The sequence below is a fragment of the Apteryx rowi genome, unplaced genomic scaffold (genome assembly GCF_003343035.1).
Source record: "Apteryx rowi isolate R43461 unplaced genomic scaffold, aptRow1 scaffold_613, whole genome shotgun sequence".
Classification (NCBI taxonomy): Eukaryota; Metazoa; Chordata; class Aves; order Apterygiformes; family Apterygidae; genus Apteryx; species Apteryx rowi.
In genome coordinates this window covers 268,753-286,353 of record NW_020450887.1, presented here as the reverse complement: position 1 = coordinate 286,353, position 17,601 = coordinate 268,753, and the positions used below count along the sequence as shown (strand labels likewise).

Below are 17,601 nucleotides of genomic sequence, written 5' to 3'. Positions count from 1 at the left end.
TGCCCTATAAATGTAACCTGTGATTGTACTGTGTGAAAGGAGGGCTTCTTTTCCCACAAATTACTATGCATATCTTTTACATTCAATATACTGTTTGATAAGGCCAGATGGAAACATCTAGGGTAGCTTTGGCTATCATGTTTCATACGACTCATATTCCAGCTCTGAAGGAGAGGGTAGAGCAGTGAGGGGTCCAGACAGGTGTAGGAGATTGGAGGGAGGGGTAGGAGATATTTAACTGCTGATGAAATAATCCTCAGAAATTTTTTTTTAGGATATAGGAGCTGTCAAAGTCCCATATGGACCAAAAGACCATGTTTTGTGGCATGCCAGCAGGCCTAAACATCTTAAGCCAGAGTCTCAGACTCAGGCTTATCTTTCCCTTTTTGCATTCAGCTGTAAAAGACTCAGAAAAGAAAAAAAGAAAAAAAAAGAAAAAGAAAAGTCCTGACATATTGAAATAAATTTCAACTTATATAAAAAAAACAAATAAGCAAAAAACCCCCAGGCTGCCTAGAGAATACTGCTCTAGTTATATTATTAAAACAACCATTTTATTTTATCAGAAGTGTTCAACACTCTCCCCCAAGAGCTATTGCCGTGCTCTTGTGGCATACACGTCTGTAACTTGTCCTGAACTGATACGGGGGCTAACCAAGCAAGCTGGTGAACGTGGCTCCAGGGAGGCAGCCCCATCCCRTCTCCTGTCCTGCGGAAATGGGGCAGCTCTGCTCCATGAGGGAGAGGGCCAAGTGGCGGGGGACAACCCACGTGTCTGTGGCCCAGCAGAGAGCCCAGTGCTGTGGGGCCTTGCTCTGGAAAAAACCTGGAGGCAGACCAAGACCAATGCTGGGGAAAAGCCTCCTGTTTTCTGGAGACATCCTCTCTCTCTCTCCCTCGGAGTGAAGGCTCAGTGGGTGGAAGAAACGAAGCCATTGCCTGCTTCCAAAAATCCCTGCATGTAGCTCCAGGATGGCCTGCTCCCCACCCAGGGGAATGCAAAGCAGAATGTATAAATCCATAAGCTGTCTTTTTTTTTAAATTGGAAAAAACAATAACAATAAACAAATCCATGTGTTTACAACTTAGCTCTTCAAAGAGCCCTCAGAAACAGAGGCAAGAGCCCAGTGGTTAGGATTCAGGACACACAAATGTGTGCTGCCATGCATGGGATGGAACAAACACCACCTTATTGAGCACAAACAGCTGTGAAACAATGCTAAATAGGCTATTCCTCGGGGTTGAGTGCACTCAGGTCTTTGATCCAGCCTACGCTCAGAGTTAAAGACTCTGGGAAGCAGTTTGGGCAATGTTAGCACTGCTGCTGCCTGGTGCTGCTAGCTGAGGACTGTGCAGGAGCTCCTGCCAGCTCATTCCCATGCTGTAACAGAGCCACTGCAGCTGTGCTTGCGGCCTTTCTTTCCATGTGTATCTGCTACACAGTTCATGTGAGCAACCATGGCGTGGTTTTTAAAGCGGCGTACAAGGGTTTATGAAGGCACAGGAACCTTCATGTTCAAAATGCTCATCTTGGGATGCAGATAGGCATCTTGGGAAGCAGCCCCTCATGACATTTTTGGTCAAGTGCAACTCAGCTTGGCCAAGGATATCAAAGAGAAAGTGCTTTTTAGGAAGCTTTAGTGTTAAAAACACTCTCAGGCCTTCCATAACGTGAAGGAGGATGTAGTCAGTGGTACCAGCAGCCTCTTGGAGACAGCTTTAGGGAAGGCAGGAATGAGGAAGGAACAATGAAACTCCCGCTTCCTGCTTCGAAACTGGCTCTGTTTCCTTTCAAACCCCACTGTGGGGAAAGGAGAGCAGGCGGGAGGGCATCTTGGGGTGCTTTGCTGCTTATCTGCATGTTGCTCAAAACACACTGAGGATCCAACCTGGTTGCCCTTATTTTTGGGTGGGTGAGGGGGGAGAATGCTCTGCCAAACCCTGCATGAACTTGCACTAAGCACATTTAAACTCCATGCCTCAGTTTCCCCATCTCTAAAGTAAGGCCAATAAGACTTAACTGCTTCCCAGGGATAAGAGAAGAGCAAACTTAATTAATGCTCACAGTGATCAATGAACTGCTGAGAAATCAGGTAGAATTTGTTGTCAGTGAATATTGTACATGCATTGGCTTTCAAAAGTGCTCTTGTTTTGTCCTGAGGCATTAGAAATGCTTGCGTTTGGGTGGAACTGAGTCCCATGTGGGAGAACCATGTTCTCGAGCAAGGATTTGGGATTCTCTACTGGGCTGCATTTTGCATACAAATTAATAATTAGACAACTTTCCTGGGCCTAGAAATTTATCTTAATGCAGTGTGTGCTTCTGAGGCATTTGAGAATTTCCAGTCAGAGAGAAATCAAAAAACAGCATTAAGATTCAGGCTTAAACTTGTGACAGCAACCCAAGCAAGGGAGTCTTTTGAGATAAGACTGTGGTTTTTGCCCTTAAATTACCTCATTTCTCCTACAGGTGTTGCAGCACTCGATTTCAAAATACTGCCCTGATATAAGGCCTCTACCACGAGTAAGCACAACAGTGTGAGATGAAATTAATATAACATTCATAATGCCACACTTTTTTGTCGTTCTCCAATTAAGTCATGCAGATATTTCAGCATATGTCTTCATATTTCCTTTTTGTGCCAGACTATGAAATTAAAACCAACCAGCGAGTGAGCATGTTGGTTTTGGCTGGCGCACTGATGTTTTCGAGGTGTCTGAGACAGAGCTGAGGGCTGTTGCGATACCATCACATCGTCTCCCTGGGCACAGCAGCCAGCAATAGCTCCTGAATACCCAGGGCCTTTGGAAGCTGGTGTTTGCCACAATTTATGGTGTCAGCACAAAGCAAACAGACATTAACGCTTGGATGTTTGACTGCTTGCTGCATTGGATGGGACTATTTTAGGGACCACTCCTTCCCCCTACAATATATAGAAGAGAGCTATATAGTACCCTTGGGCATGCACATTGGCAGCTCATGGATGTCCCAGCACCACGAGTTCCCTAGCTGGGTGCACGAGCAGGTGAGCCTCACACAACCTGTGTGATGCATATCCAGCTTTCCTCTGCGGAGAGCTCACACAGCCTATTTTTCGAGCTGGGGGGAGCGCGGCAGCACATTGGTGACAGCAGTCTTGCAATAAGGGAGCGTGCAGCTCCTCGGGCACTGCTGCTGCTTTGGAGAAGGGGGTTGGCTGCCCTCCAGGCTGCTGCCGTCCCACCCCACTTTGCTGCTGTCACGTGTGTATTTGTTGCAGATGCCGTAACTGTAGAGCTGGGAAAGAGAGGCTGGGGAAAACGTATCTTACCCCAAATGCAACAAATATGCACAATAAGTGTATGGCATTTGAGACTTCTGGTGCTTGTTATTTTCTTCTCTTAATTTTTTTGTTCCAGGTCTGTGTGTCCCACATTGTGKCCCACATTTACACCTCAGTGGGCTGAGAGATACCGTTGCCATCTGTCTTTATTTTTATAACACCACCCCCCCCCCCCCGGTTTGGACAGCACAGCGTGGAGACTACTGGAAACATATAACACATGCTGCCAATTTCATTATCTTTCTCCGCTACAAACATCCACATTACTCATTGCCCTACTCTTCACACGGGATGAAATACTAACATTTTAACAATGCCCCTCCAGTGCATTCAGCACATTGCTCTCTATTGAAGGTAAAATACAGGCTCAGGCTATAAGGGCTCTCTAACTGCAGTTTAAAGCTGTCCTTAAAGAGGTTTTTATTGGGCTAGCCTTTGGTTTAATGTCAGGCCCACTGGATGCTCTGCATCCTCTATAACTTTTGCAGATACATCAGAGCCAGTGCAGCTACACATAACGACTGGCTCTTGCAAAATCTCTCCGCTAAGCTTCCCACTCGATGGGAGCAGGGTGTTTTTGCAGAAGCTGCAGCATCTTTCCTTGCTGGAGCCACAGGAATTAGTACAGCCTTATAGCCCCAGCCTCTTCTGGTGCTGCAAATGTTTTGGAGAAAAAACACAGCAAAGAGGATTTGAGCAGAGACAAAACTGTCTCTGTCAGGTGATGAATGCTAGGATAAAAAGACAGCAGCGTTTTGAATTATGAACAGTATTTTGGCACATACAAATGGATGAGGCAAGGCCAAAATGACTTAAATTGTGTGGGGAATTTTTTTTTTCTTTGGACAAGAATACAGAGCAGTGTTAGAGACGGGAGAAGTAAAAGGAATAAGCTGCAGAAAGGGGAATACAACAAAGAAAAAGAGGCAGTTTTAGCAAAGCTAGTGAAACAGCGGAATTGAAATATGTACGCAGCAGAGCTTCAGACAAGCCTGTGAGATGACACCTCACCAGCCTGTGCAAGAGGAGCCCAGGGCTTCATTGAAGGCACTGCCGGGGGTGGGTTTGACTGCCCATGGGCTGGTTGTATGCTACTTCCACAAGCTTCTTGCCATCCCAGTACCCAGGACAATACCGTAAGCAGGTATCAGGGAGTCTGGAGGGGTGCCTGTGATGGCTTTTCCCAGGCAATCAATGGGTGGTAGTGATATTTTTTATAATATATTTGTGTCCTTTCTATAACATGAGGTTGGCACTGAGGGCAGATTTAGCCCTTATGGGCAAGAGTACACAGAGAGGCAAGTTAGCACTAGAGGGAGACGTCAAGGGCTTATTGCAAAGTTTTATGGTTCGAATGTGGAGAGAAATTTTATTTCTGAAAGTTGAACTGGGAAAGGGGAGGACTGGGGGAGGAAGGCCACTCACTTCTGTCCCCGATTCCCAGTCCAAGTTCCTTTTACTCAGTTAGTACCATCCTCCCTGCAACCCTGCTCCCAGTCTCAGTTTTCCTCTCCCCACTATGCTATGAGCCGGTCCCACTTCTCTCCCACCTCAGTTACATGCTACAGCTCCTGCTGGACGTGGTCCCCTTTGCATCCCAGTCCAGGGGGGTTATTTCTGCATGCTGCCTGCAAGTGGCCGCAGAGAGACGGTGGTGCTGGGAAAGTGCCTAAAAGATGGGACCTGAGATCCCACTTCTGCCCCCAGCTCAGGCAATGGGGCCCTGCAGTGGCCGGGGAAGCCCTGCCCAGCCCTTGTCTGTCCCAGGTTGGAGCACGGCACCCCACCTGCAATGTTTCACCCAAACACTTGCTGTTAAGCAAAGTTGCAGGCAAGAAAAATGGCATATTTTAATGGCAAAGCCTGACAATCTTAATAATAGCCCCAACTTTGTTATATAGCCTGCAGGTGAGGTCTTTTTAGAAACTTCGGAAGGGGATTTAACTATATGTACATCATTCATTAAAATTAATGTTTTGAAAGCCTCAGCTGTTAATCAGATTTATTTCTTCTGCTTGAAAGAAAATCTGAAGATTCATCGTGGTGAAAATAATGCCACAATAACCAGAGCAAAATGCCCATTCAGAATACCCACAAAACCCAAACTGAGGGATGTAGCTGCTGTATATTGGCCTGGTTGCAAGGTGTTTTCTGTCTGAACTTGCTGGGCTACAGATTTCTCATTACTGGGAGGACGAGATGCAGCAAAATAGTGACCGCTCAGCTTCCCTTTGAGCATTGCTAATGGATAAAGCCAGAACTAATATTTTCGAAAGCTTCAGTTCATTCTCCTGCTGAGCTTATGATGCTAGTAAAGCCAGAAAGACGAAAACCTCGTTAAGATAGCAAAGCAGGCAGCATTTCAGAGAGACAGGGTGAAAATAAACAACGTCATGGTTCTTCGAGCTCTTAAACTCTCCCCGCCTCCCCTGTTGTTGTTATATTTCATTTCAGCTGCTAAGTAAGAAATATTCTACTTCAAACATGTTAATAGTTACTATATCATTGGTTACAAGCTTGTAACAGAAAGGAAGACAAGCTCCAGATAAGGACTGCTAGGTGGTAATGATGAAAGCCTATAAAGCAATAACCAGTATTTTCAGCAGAGAAATAAGAAAGAAGCAGAAACCAACAGCAAAGTGAAATGCCATAAAGGAGAAGTCCAAAGTAATGAGACAGAAATGCCCAAGCAGCAAGGAGTACTCTAAAGAAGCTAAGTAGATGATAATATAAATGTGAGCTTGGTTTACACCTTACCCATTGCAGACATCATTCCCGATTGTAGCGTACACAACTATGGCTGGATTGTCCAACAGCTGGTTTCTAGACAGGCTAAAAAATAAATAGGCAGCTATATTAATGGGGAAATACATTCTCAGTGTCTGAATCACACACCATGCTTAGGTGAGGTCACATTTGGAAGTGATGGACTCATTTAGATCTGGCCAATACTCAGATGGCTACACTTCTGGTTTTTTTTCCTAGAGTTTTATATTTTTTTGTAAAGTTTCTTATATATTAATTTTTTCACACCTCCCTTTTGTCCCTCATGTACTTATCTTTTTCACTGTTTTTTTGCTGGCTTTCTATCATCTTCTTTGTATTTTTCAGAAGCCAAATCAAGTAGTTTCATTTCAGGGCAAAGACATCAGTCAAGACTGGAACTTTTTAATTAGAGTTGGGAGAAGGAGGCTACCTTTGGCTGATAACTAAGTTTGTAGGATTGGGCTCAGGGTCAAATCAGGATGTGGTTTGAAGATCCATGGTAGACAGCTAAGATTCATTATTACTTTTTCTGTGGGAGAGGTCTTTAAAGGACTTAGGATGTGAACTGTATAACAACATGGAGCAAACCCAGCCACCCCACAGCCCATCCAAATTCATCTTAGAAGGAGAGTTGCTGTCTCTCACCATTTGGCAGCTATTCAATCATATTCTCTTGAGATAATAAAGTGGACCTGCCCACGTCTCTCTACATTGGTACAAAACAGTGTTAATGAAGTCAGGGGAAACACAAAGCACAAATTTAAGGAAGGGCTTAACCCCTTCCTTAAAATTACTGGGAATGGTTCCATTGGCTTAACTGGGCCAAGATCAAGGCCCTAAAGATGGGCCACATATAAAAAAAATCTTTTCTTCTGTTAATTAATCAGGGCATAGTGGCCAAGTAAAGCTATCCTTTTTCAAACACTATCGGATAATATACTCATTACAGTGCTTTGCGTGTTCCTTTTGTGGATGTAGGATTCCAGCAGCGCTTCTGTACCCACAGCCACCATTCTAAGCGCACTAAACACTCACCTTTTAATTAAATCCAGGAAGTTTGCTGAAGAACCACCTGATCACACGTAGTGGGAATAAGAGGAATAGTACAACATTGTTACAGCAACGAACAAATGAAAAGCAAATTCTAATTTCAGTCTATATTTCTAAGAATGTAGGAGTATTAAAAAAATGGAACAAGAACTCATCTCTGTGACCTTTCTGGTTCTAGCATTAAGAAGCAAAGCTATATCCAAGGACCTGCTGCCTCTCACCTGAGTCCCATACTTCAGACAGTAGAAAATCAAATACTTGTAAGTGCTGGATTGTTTGGATCTGGCATTTAATCCAGATCTGGCAGCTTCTTCCCATCTGTTGAACATAGTAGTCTCTTGTAAACCAGCCAACCTGACTTGTCAACAGCTGATCTACTTTTAACTCTCCCTATAAATTGCAAAGGGAACTATTCCCTCTGTGAGCTGTTCTCGCTCTGCTGAGGGAATGAACGTCTCACAGCTATATCAYGTTGGGAGTGATTCAGGTCCTAAACATAGGCATCAAGTGCCATTTTTGACATCCCAGAGTATCCAAGACACCTGTGGCAGTGCTGGCAGATACAACACAGGATCCCTGAGAAATTGTGCACTTCTGGAGAGSCAGCTGGAGGCTGGGAAGATACTGTAAAGCATCTAAAATAGCATAGACACCAAGGTTCAGGCGTAAAACAAAAAACTTACTAGCAGATCTTTAAAGGCTACACACATACATCCTGGCTATTCACAGTGCACAAATCAAACTCTACCACCTGCAGCGAAGAGCACCAACAAGCGAGTAGCCAAAAGGGCATTATGTTTTGCTCAAGATTAGACCAGGACTGTGATCACAAGAATCTCACCTTATAGTGAAGTACAAAAATATAAACTTCAGAGGAGCAGGCCCACAGGTTGTACTTCTTTTGTGTTCATGCTTTCTCTCCTCTTTTCTCTTTCCTTCTCTTCCTATATTACACTCCCTCCATTCTTCACTCAGCTTTTCCCTAGTCTCTCTCTTTTCCTCTCATTGGGCTTTGCCCCTCTGATGCGTGCTTTAAGGAGCAAATCCTGCCCTCCCTGCAGCTCGTGGTGGGAAAGTTGTGGATGGAACATCATTAAATCTCTGCTGGACCGGGGTTGGTGAAAGCGCTAAGAGATAAACCCCTAAGGTAGCAATAATACACTTTGCATTTTATTATCGGTGCCTTTGTTATTATCACTTACAGTGATGCTRGCTGCATATATCAAGGAATCCTTTATGTTTTAAATAATACAGTTMTTCCAGTCTAAAAATGAATGTATCTCTCTGCTGCTTCTCTCTTGAGGGTTGCTGGTCCATTCAAAGTCCGTTCCTTCTGTTGCGAAGCTTTTTTCAGCAGAATAAGAGCCACACACAATCCTTAGACAATATAGCTTAGGCCATAATGTCCTCTGGTTGATTTTTTCTGTTTAATATCCCTTCTTTCAGTAAAATTTCAACAGAGCCTAAAACATGCCTCTGTGAAGCCAGTCTGCCGCACAACTCCCCGGAGGCCTGCAGTTCTACCACAAAGAAATCCTTAGGAGCCCCAGAAACTAAAGGTGCATTTACAAAAAGGTAAGAAGCTGCTCTTACATGTCTATTACCTCCATGAATGTAGGTGATTGTAAGTGGCAGATCGAAAGCGTTAGAGACAGTTACAAATCAAAGCAACAAATCAAGAAAATGACAGGTATTTTTAGAGAACTGTTTTTAGGGGTAAATTGAGTCATCAAGGAAGTTTTTATGATCCAGGGTGGAGTTGGTGTTCAGAACATGCAAGGGAGAAAAAGAGACGAGGCAGAACAACTGAACCTCAGTTACCCTCMTGCTGTTGAGTATCCCAGCAATTACTCCTGGATCTCTCCTGCTCCCCTCTCTGTTGCTTTCCAAACATTTTCAGACCAGTGGGATTCTTATTTTTGGTAAGGAGTCAGAGTTGCTTTGCTTCTACTTGTGAACAAACCCAAATTTCACGCACCTTGAAATACTTCTGAGGTGAAATTCTTAATTTTCTTGCTCTAGATTTTGTGAAGTTGACAAAGAGCAGTGCTAACAYGCATAGAAAGAGTCTGGTTCCAGACTGCACCAATTACATCAGTTACAATTACACCAGTGTTAAGTTGCTGAGAACAGCTTATTGCTTTTTAATCTTTTGCTCCCCTACACCATAAAAGCAATTGGAAATGTAACGGTGCAAAGAGGAAATTCTCCAGCTTTCTCTAGATGTACTCAAGGGAGACCAGCATTTCCAAGACAGCAGAAATTAAAATAACATTATTTTTTCTTAACTGGTTTTGAAGCCACCATGAGATATCTGGTGCTTAATTGCTCAGTGAGCCAGAGCACATGTTAACAAGACATAATTTTTCTGGTCAAAGGGAAGAGTCCCAAAGAAACAGATCAGACTACAAATGGCAAAGGAATATATAATACCAGTGTTTGGAAATAGCATGTTTTATCTATGTATTGCATAGAATATATGGGTGATATTTGCAAAATTTTTCTGTAATTATTTAGAAATTCTGAGGGAATGCACTTTCCCTGTGTTTACATAATGATTTTTTGGAATATTTTAGCAACTGATTGTACTATCAGGACTCTTCTATGAAAACAAGTGATTTTCAACAAATGCTAGAGAACATTCAGAAAAACTTTCTTGTTCGTACCTTGCAGCATGGCCAGTGCAGGGGTGGGAAAGGGCCATCTGCCTCCAGGAGACAGTTTTTTTTTCCCTGCCCTTAGCAGAATTTAGAAAGCGAAGGCAGACACCCCCCAGCACATGAGTCGGGAAGGTTTTCAACCATGTGAATAAGGTGCATTTCCCGCGAGGGACGCTAACGGGGACCTCAGGGGAAGCTCCTCCCAGCCAAGCGCTGGCACAGTGGCAATGCTGAAGGCTGGGGTSGGTTTGCAGGCTGGCTGGAGACGAGCGCATCCTTCCGTGAATTTTTCAGGGAGAGCTGTCAAAGCTGGCGAGTCCAAGCACCGACCGCCTACTGCTTGCGCCTGCACGCAGCAGGCAGCTACCCGTTTGCACCGAGAAGACGAGGAGAGCAGGAAACCATGTCCCCAGGTTTGGCGACGCTCCCTTGTGCCTCCTTTCGTTTTGCATTTCTCAGCCTGCAGAGAGTTATTTTCGGAGGAAGGTGAAGTTCTCCCAGGTAGGGCTGGGTCAGGCTGATGGTCAGATTTTAGCTTTACTGATACTGACAGCATCCATTTAAACCCTCCCGTTTGGGGAAACTGTTACACCAAATGAGGCAATAAAACGGAACCTTTGCAATACTGTGTCAGCGGGATGATTAAGAGAAGACACCAAGGAATGATATCCTGGGATTTTTCTATTGCTTGTATTTCTTCCTTTTGTAAATTCTCCTCTCAGTTTTCTTCAGAGCCATTTGCCCTGACACAAGCTAACCTCCTTTTATACCCTGCAGGCTTCTGTAGTGTAAGTAAGTGTGAAAGAGATATGTGAAATGAAAAGAAAGAGGAATGACACACACAATAAGATCTTTCTTAAAGTCTGTGAGGAAATCGGAAATAAGGAAGAGGAGAAAGTGCATGACCCAATTAACGTACAGGGGACAGAACAAGGTGACAGGGCAGTTAGATTAACCAGATGTAAGTGAAAAGGACCACTGTGACCATCAAGTTTGGCCTTTTTTTATTCCCTCACCGGAAAGGGTATCTGAGGGATGAGGAACACAGGACTGAGACCATGGAAGCCACCGACCTGAGTCTTCTGCGACTGCCAGGTGAGAAGTTCGGAGGGTTCGTAGCCAGCCACCTGCTGAGCCCGCAGACAAACAGCACGCCAAAAACATCGGAAAACATTTGTGCAAAAGACCAAAAGCCTCAGAAATACCACATGTGCCACAGGAGGGAAGAAGCCTTATCAGAGGCATTGCTAGTGCCATAGGTCCCGGCACCAGAAGGGAATTTCTTTGGTGAAAATGTCCAGATGAGCCTGGGAGGTGACCCTTGCTTCGTGCTACGTGATTGGGCAACCTCTCTCACCCAGCAGGACCTCTGTCTGCCTGAGCTGCAGGAAGGAGCAGACCCCTTCTGAGCCTAAATCTGGCAGGAAATCTAATCCCAAGCACTCAACAAGTTTTTAAATCACAGTAGGGACAGCAGTGCTCCTCACCTGGGGCCAATATGATTCATCTGTCGGACATGAAAATATCCCACAATGCCAAATTATCTACCTGAGGAGCATAAGCTTTCCCTAGCTTCTCCAGACAATTTTCTGAAGCATGGAAAATGATTAAATACAATATAAATACAATGCAATAATCACAGAATAATCAAGTATCTTTTAAACCTGCTGCCAGGGACATCACTTAATCCAGCACAAAGCCTAACACTGTAAACCTTAATTTGTAAGGGAGATTACTGCCATCCTTTCATACAACCCTTTTGATAAATTTGATCAAACTCCATCTCGAAACAGCTCAGGGTTTATTTTTACCTTCACTCCTCTGTTTAGAGGGCTATTCTAGGTTTTCACTCCTGGATAGTAACTTTTAAAATTTCCACTTGAAATAGAGATATGACTAATAAATATCCATGTTCTTGTAGCAGGACTATCCTTCAGTTTAAACCATTCTTCCCTCTTTGTGGGGTTTATGCCCCAAAAGGATTCAAAACCAGGACCACAGTCACTTTTAATCTTTGCTTTGCTAAGTTGCCAAGGTGTCTTAACATCCTGCAGAAGTCTCCCCTAGTCCTCACCGAGGGCCTCTCTCTATCTGATCCAGCCAAAGCTGGTCCTTTCCAAGCAACAGGGACCAAATTTAAATATCTTATCAGAGCCTTATCTAAGGAACAACCACCTTCCCATCTCTAGAGAAAACATTGTGCATGATGCACCCTGCAACCCCGTTAGCTCCCTTCCAGTGCTATTCTGCGCTCCCTGAAATTCCCCTTTGCATCCCAATCTGTCTCTCCCTCCATGACCTCATTGATGAGCTGCTAGCTTATAGACAAGCGTCTCCTCACTAGCTTCGACGTGCATGGCTTCTAGGATTGTGTTTCATGCCATTGCTATCACTGCTGTTCACAAGCTCATCTAAATTATTTCTGTATAAAGATCTGGCCTGCTTCAGGATTGTTGGTACCTTGCAATTTTGCATCATCCACAAGTGCTCAGAAGCACACGCTAAAGTCACCGCTCAAAGTATGAAGCAGTGTTGGTCTCAGACAGATGCCTGGGGACACTGCTAATTCCTTCTCTGCGGATTGACAGCTTCTCCCTCAAAGCACTCTTCTCGTCTGTTCAGCTGGTTCTTTACCCACCTCTTATTTCTCATATTAATCCCCCTCTTCTTCACTGTATAGACATTTTCAGTGAGGTACCATGTAAGACACTTTCATTAAATCTAGATAGATTAGATCTGCTGCATATACCCTTGCCTAAGAAGGATGTTATTTCATAGAAAAAAGATATTAAGCTAGCCTGACAAAAATCTACCTTTGATAAAAGTGGTAAGTTTTCCCCCAAATTTCTTTTACCTTTGTGTCCTTGATTACTCCTTCAAAAGCTGAAGGGTACACGAGCAAGCAGAGACCATGCTAGAGCTGGAGAGGAACCACTCCTCCAGATGAGACCCCTCTCAGCTCAGTGGGCAGAGCTTTTAGCTCCATCACTACTGGCAATGTCCATCTAAATCCTCCCATTTGGGAAAAACACATTAGAGTTACAGTGGGGTACGCTGATACTCGGTCAAGTGAAAGTCCTTAGTCACAGCACAGATAAAAGTGGTCAAGCGCACACACATATCCCTGCTCAGTCAGAAGAAAAGGTGCTGAGTTAAGAGCACTGTTCTCTGCTTTTCCACAAGATGTGCATGCAAATAGCAAGGGTTTTCTCTTAGTTTCTGAAAGATGTCCACTAATGCAGCATTAAGTATATGTTTAGTAAGATTAAAAGAAGAAGTGAAAATACTTAACATACCATTTTGGGAAATGTTCTGCAAGTCTCTGTGATTACAGCGATTTCTCCTGCGTAAACGTAGATACAGAGAGTCTGTCCAGCCTCTGAAATAAATGGAGAAAACACAAGCTGTTAAACTCATGTGATGTCAGTGAAAACATGTTTGATATTAAAAAGCAAGAACGTTCTTGACTTGATACAACTCTGTGCCCCAGTTACATATATACTCCTATTTTGCCATCTCTCTTTTTGGAGGTCATAAAATTTTCTTTATTTTGAATAGGTTGGCCTAAAATGGAAGCCAAGATATTCTCTCAAAAACTATAAACTGATGGAAAATTTCTTTAAAATTGCCCATCCTTGAGGTTTATCCTGATCCTTCAGATGTGTTCAAGAACCTTTATGTTATATATCATTTATCAAAACAATCCTGTTGATTGCTCACTATTCGACTGCATGTCATTGTTGTGGAACAGTAAATAAAAGAGTAGAAATATTGGCTGAACACTCATTTCTCAGTGCCATAAATCTTGGATTGATTGATTAGAAAACAGGTTGTGTTTGATTCTGATTAGTTTTCTCCTTTACTTTGCACTGTTGAGAAAAATGAAAATTCCTATAAAGAAGAACAACCCCAGGGGAAGTTGTTAGTAAGAACAGTCTCCCGAGCCATGAGTACCTGGTGATCTTTAGCAGAGCTGTTGATCTTGTGTTTGAACTTAGACACTGAAGAAATTAGGTAACTTAARTACCTGGGCTTACGAATGGCAAACATAGATGAATGCAGAAACAATATGTTTTGAAACCAGTGATAAAAAATAAGTAGCTACATAGAAACATGCGATAACGCTAAGCAGTAACTGTGCAATAGGCTACACAAAGAATGTTTGAAATCTTTGGTTTTCAGCCTAGCATGCAGGTGGATGAGGAAAAGCAAACAGAACTTCAGAGTCAGAGAATGTGCTATTTAGTTAACCAGTGGTGTCCCTGTTGACTGATTAGGGGTGGAAAGGATGGGCACAGAGCACGTCAGTTTGCGTCTCCATTTCTGCAGTCTCACAATATGGTGAGTCTTTCTGCATACTCTTCTGTTCCATCGCATTTTGCCTGCTCTCTCAGCCAGACTTATTCCTGGGGTTACGAGATTCTGAGCTGTTTCTCTTAAAAATGCCTTGAACTCCCAAACAGTCCTTTTTTCCTTCCAGTCATGGAAGAAATTGAAAAAAAAGATATTAAAAACTGAACATTGATCCAAGGCATAACCCTGGCAACTTCAGGGTCAATACTAAGTTCTGATTCTGAACTTCAGATTTTTGCAGCCCAGTTAAATATTGTATAGCCAGTAATTGGCCATTATAATAGATTTTTAAAAGCTGGTTTTGCTGTTACACTGAAAGAGGAGGCTGCGCAGATCTTCTCTGTTGGCTTGTCAAGTACTGTACCACATTAACACATTCACTGTGTAAATGTAGCTGAGGTTGGGAGCCTGTTTTTTGTGTAGGACAGAGAAACAGAAGCAGAAAGTACAAGTGTATGGTGCAGTAGATTTTTTCCTGGAAAAGAATACTGTCCCAATTTTTTAATTCTGTTTTTAGAGGGCTTTTCTAGATTTGGTTCATGCTTGGTTTTGGCATTTCACCATATTCATGGTCTATCTCAGCACAGAAGCTTTACATGGTAAACATATAAAATACAAAACATGTAACATCTAGGACTCAGGTTCCAAGTGTCCATCAACTAATAATGCCCAGGTTTCATCCATTTAGCAGTAGGCTGGAGCAGGCGCTATTGATTATTCTATCCTTCAGTTCTGGCACGAGGCAAAGCCTCTGAACCTTGGTCAGAAAGCTGACTGATAAAATTATGAAGGTTTTTTTTTCACTTTGTGGTTCAAAATGCAGCTATTTGAAAGTGTTTTTGCTGTTTGCACTTTTTTCCTTCCTTTTTTTGGCTGAGACTCCTTTTCTTTCCATCTAACCCAGCACTCTTCCCCATCCACATCAGCCAGTGCAACCATGCAAGTTCGGTCACAGGCTTTGCCAAATTCTTCTTTTGCTACTTCCCTCTAATGTGAAAAAAAGGGAAGAAACCGCACCCAAAAAAGGGACATCATCAAAATAACTCTTGATTACCATTATTTTATTGTTTCAGCAACAAAAAGGAAATGAGGAAAAGAGAGAAAAAAATWGGAAATTTTTAAAAAGCTGAGAAAAGCAGAATGCTGATTTTTATTAGTGTCAACAATGCTCCCCTTTGCCTGTCCCTCCCACACAGCAGAATTTTGAAAGAAGCAAGCGTTCAATTTATTTTCTTTTTTTTCCCCTTATAAATTAAAATTTGTCCAGCTCTAAAATCTACACTGAATTTCAGAAAGATGGAGCTAAAATATTTTGCATTGTCCGTATATTTAAAAGGAGAGATTAAAAAACGCTAGATTTGGAGGTGATCTTGATCTTAGAAAGAGCTGAAGCAGCCTTCACTAGCATTTTTAGCTTTCCTTTCAAGCACTGGATTTTTCTCCAGAATTCGCTGTGTTTTGAGGGCCTTAAGACTTGCTAAGACTTGGCTTCACCTTCTGCTAACTTACCCAATTGTGGAGTTCAGAAATCCAGTGATCTCTGAGAACTGGGGCCAGTCAAGCTCATCAGTGAAAGCCATGGGGAGATTAGCAAATGCTTTCTGAAAGAAAAATTTTTAAATCAACATGGGTTCAGCTTCACAAACAAAATCCTTTCTACAAACTCAAACACTTCTTAGTTGGAGCATTAGCCAGATAGCAACAATTCCAGTGGTAGCTATAGCTGTAATGATTTATACATATACTTTAAAAGCTGACTCTTGTATGACAAGCATATTAAGAGAAAGAGGAAGAAAAAGCAGAACCTGAGGCTGGCAGAGATGTTTGAATTATATCCACTTTAATTCTGAAAGGGTCCAAAACTCCTCATGAGGCATAGAGCATACTGTAGGTGCAGACAACTGAAATTGCAGAGATTTCCTGCAGCCTTCAGTTTAGCATCCACCCTATCCAAAGGTGGGTCTCTACAGACATGGGAAGAGATGCCAGCATGATTTTCCCAGCCTATATGGCAGAGGGCTGGGAAGCCAGGAATAACACCACGTTCACTAGGTGCCCCCATCACCTCTCTGGCATACTGGACTGCAAGCACCTGGCCTCCTAAAAACCTCCATGTGGTCCTCACTGCAGATTTCCTCAGATGCCACCTTTCCCATCGTCGGTCATACTGGAATTTGTTGGATTTTTGAGGCTGGTGAGATAAGTTTTGCTGCATTTTTGCTACTCTTGCCAGCAGAGGAAGGTCATGGACTCGCCAGAAAAACATTTCTGCAGCCAGGCGAGTGTGGCAGGGGATCCTGCTGAAGCAGCAGAGTCAGAATGGGACCCCTGAACAGAGGGGGAGAAAAACGTATGAGCTACGATAACCCTTCCACACAAACAGCTGCAAGCCTTATACTTCTCTGCTTTTGCTGGTATTAGTCCCTAATGYTTTTTTCTAAGCAACAGACTCTATGCATTTGAAAGCTGTGTCGCACATTCAAAACACAGTGCCCTGTTCTCTTCCGTTGTGATTTGTGAATGTGTCAAAAATCATGAAAGGGGAGAAAAACGGGAGAAAAACACTGTCTCCGAAGGACAAGAGCATGGAGTAAATTTTCAGCTTCTGCTAGTCTGGGGTACGCTTGCAAAGACAAATGCATAAATCCGGTGTGCTCTCACTGAAAAACTGTTGATGAAAAAGGTAATAACCAAAAGAAGGTCAAAACATAAAATAAGGAAACCTACAGGCTGGTGTAATCCACATAATTTATTAGCTTCATTTTCTTTTGAAGCAATTGTGGTGTTTCTTTAAACCCTCACTACTATAAACAGCAAGCAGGTGGTAATTTGTTCTGTGGGAGGGTCAGAGGTAACTGATGAAGAGCAGAAGAGCTAAATCTTGCTGTCCCCAAGTCCTCCTGCCTGCAGAATTATCATTCAAGGGAATGGGTGTTTTGCCTGAGCAGATGCCAACAGGTTTTGTTTGTGAAAGGCTGGGGGAGAGGCAGGGAAAGGGGGGCAGGAGAGGCAAGAAATCCTGAAGCCAAGCTCTGAGCAGTGTAATGCACAGCACATGCCAGTTTAGAGCAAGTAATGGTATATCTGACCTACTTGCAGTAGATCAGCTTTCGTTACCAAGGTGAAAATGGTTCTGGCTCAATTACCTTTTGGCTGTTTCTCTCTCTCCCATATACATGTGTGTCTATGTGCTTGTGTGTGTATATATATTTATCTTTTTATTTGTTTTTAACACTCAAGGGAACTTTAAAACCTGCCTTCTTCAAATCTGATAGCTTTGTGTGCAAGCAGGCACTTAGTAGCAGGGCACTGTTTTGAGCAGAAATGRAGGGGTTAAAGTGCGCAGTATGGCTTGGCCATTTGGAATATTTGCCTTCCTGTAGCTTTGCATTAAAGGCTACAGAAACTTTTGAAGTAAGTCACTTAGCATAAAACAAACAATAGATATG

The 17,601-nt window shown here is 43.0% G+C and overlaps 1 protein-coding gene across 6 annotated transcripts in view; it reads right to left on the bottom strand.

Annotated features, from left to right (window-relative positions):
* The window catches only part of AOAH (acyloxyacyl hydrolase), a 103,693-nt gene that overhangs the window by 34,351 nt on the left and 51,741 nt on the right, over window positions 1-17,601 (bottom strand). For all 6 annotated transcript variants that reach the window (XR_003256341.1, XM_026083749.1, XM_026083752.1 and 3 more), the window contains exons 13-16: window positions 15,662-15,753; window positions 13,096-13,178; window positions 7,125-7,161; window positions 6,081-6,155 (exon numbers count right to left, since the gene is read on the bottom strand). Coding sequence is in view for 5 of the 6 variants with exons in the window: in XM_026083749.1 (XP_025939534.1) it covers window positions 6,081-6,155; window positions 7,125-7,161; window positions 13,096-13,178; window positions 15,662-15,753 (287 nt within the window). In the remaining variant the exon portion in view is untranslated. The remainder of the gene's footprint in view (window positions 1-6,080; window positions 6,156-7,124; window positions 7,162-13,095; window positions 13,179-15,661; window positions 15,754-17,601) is intronic.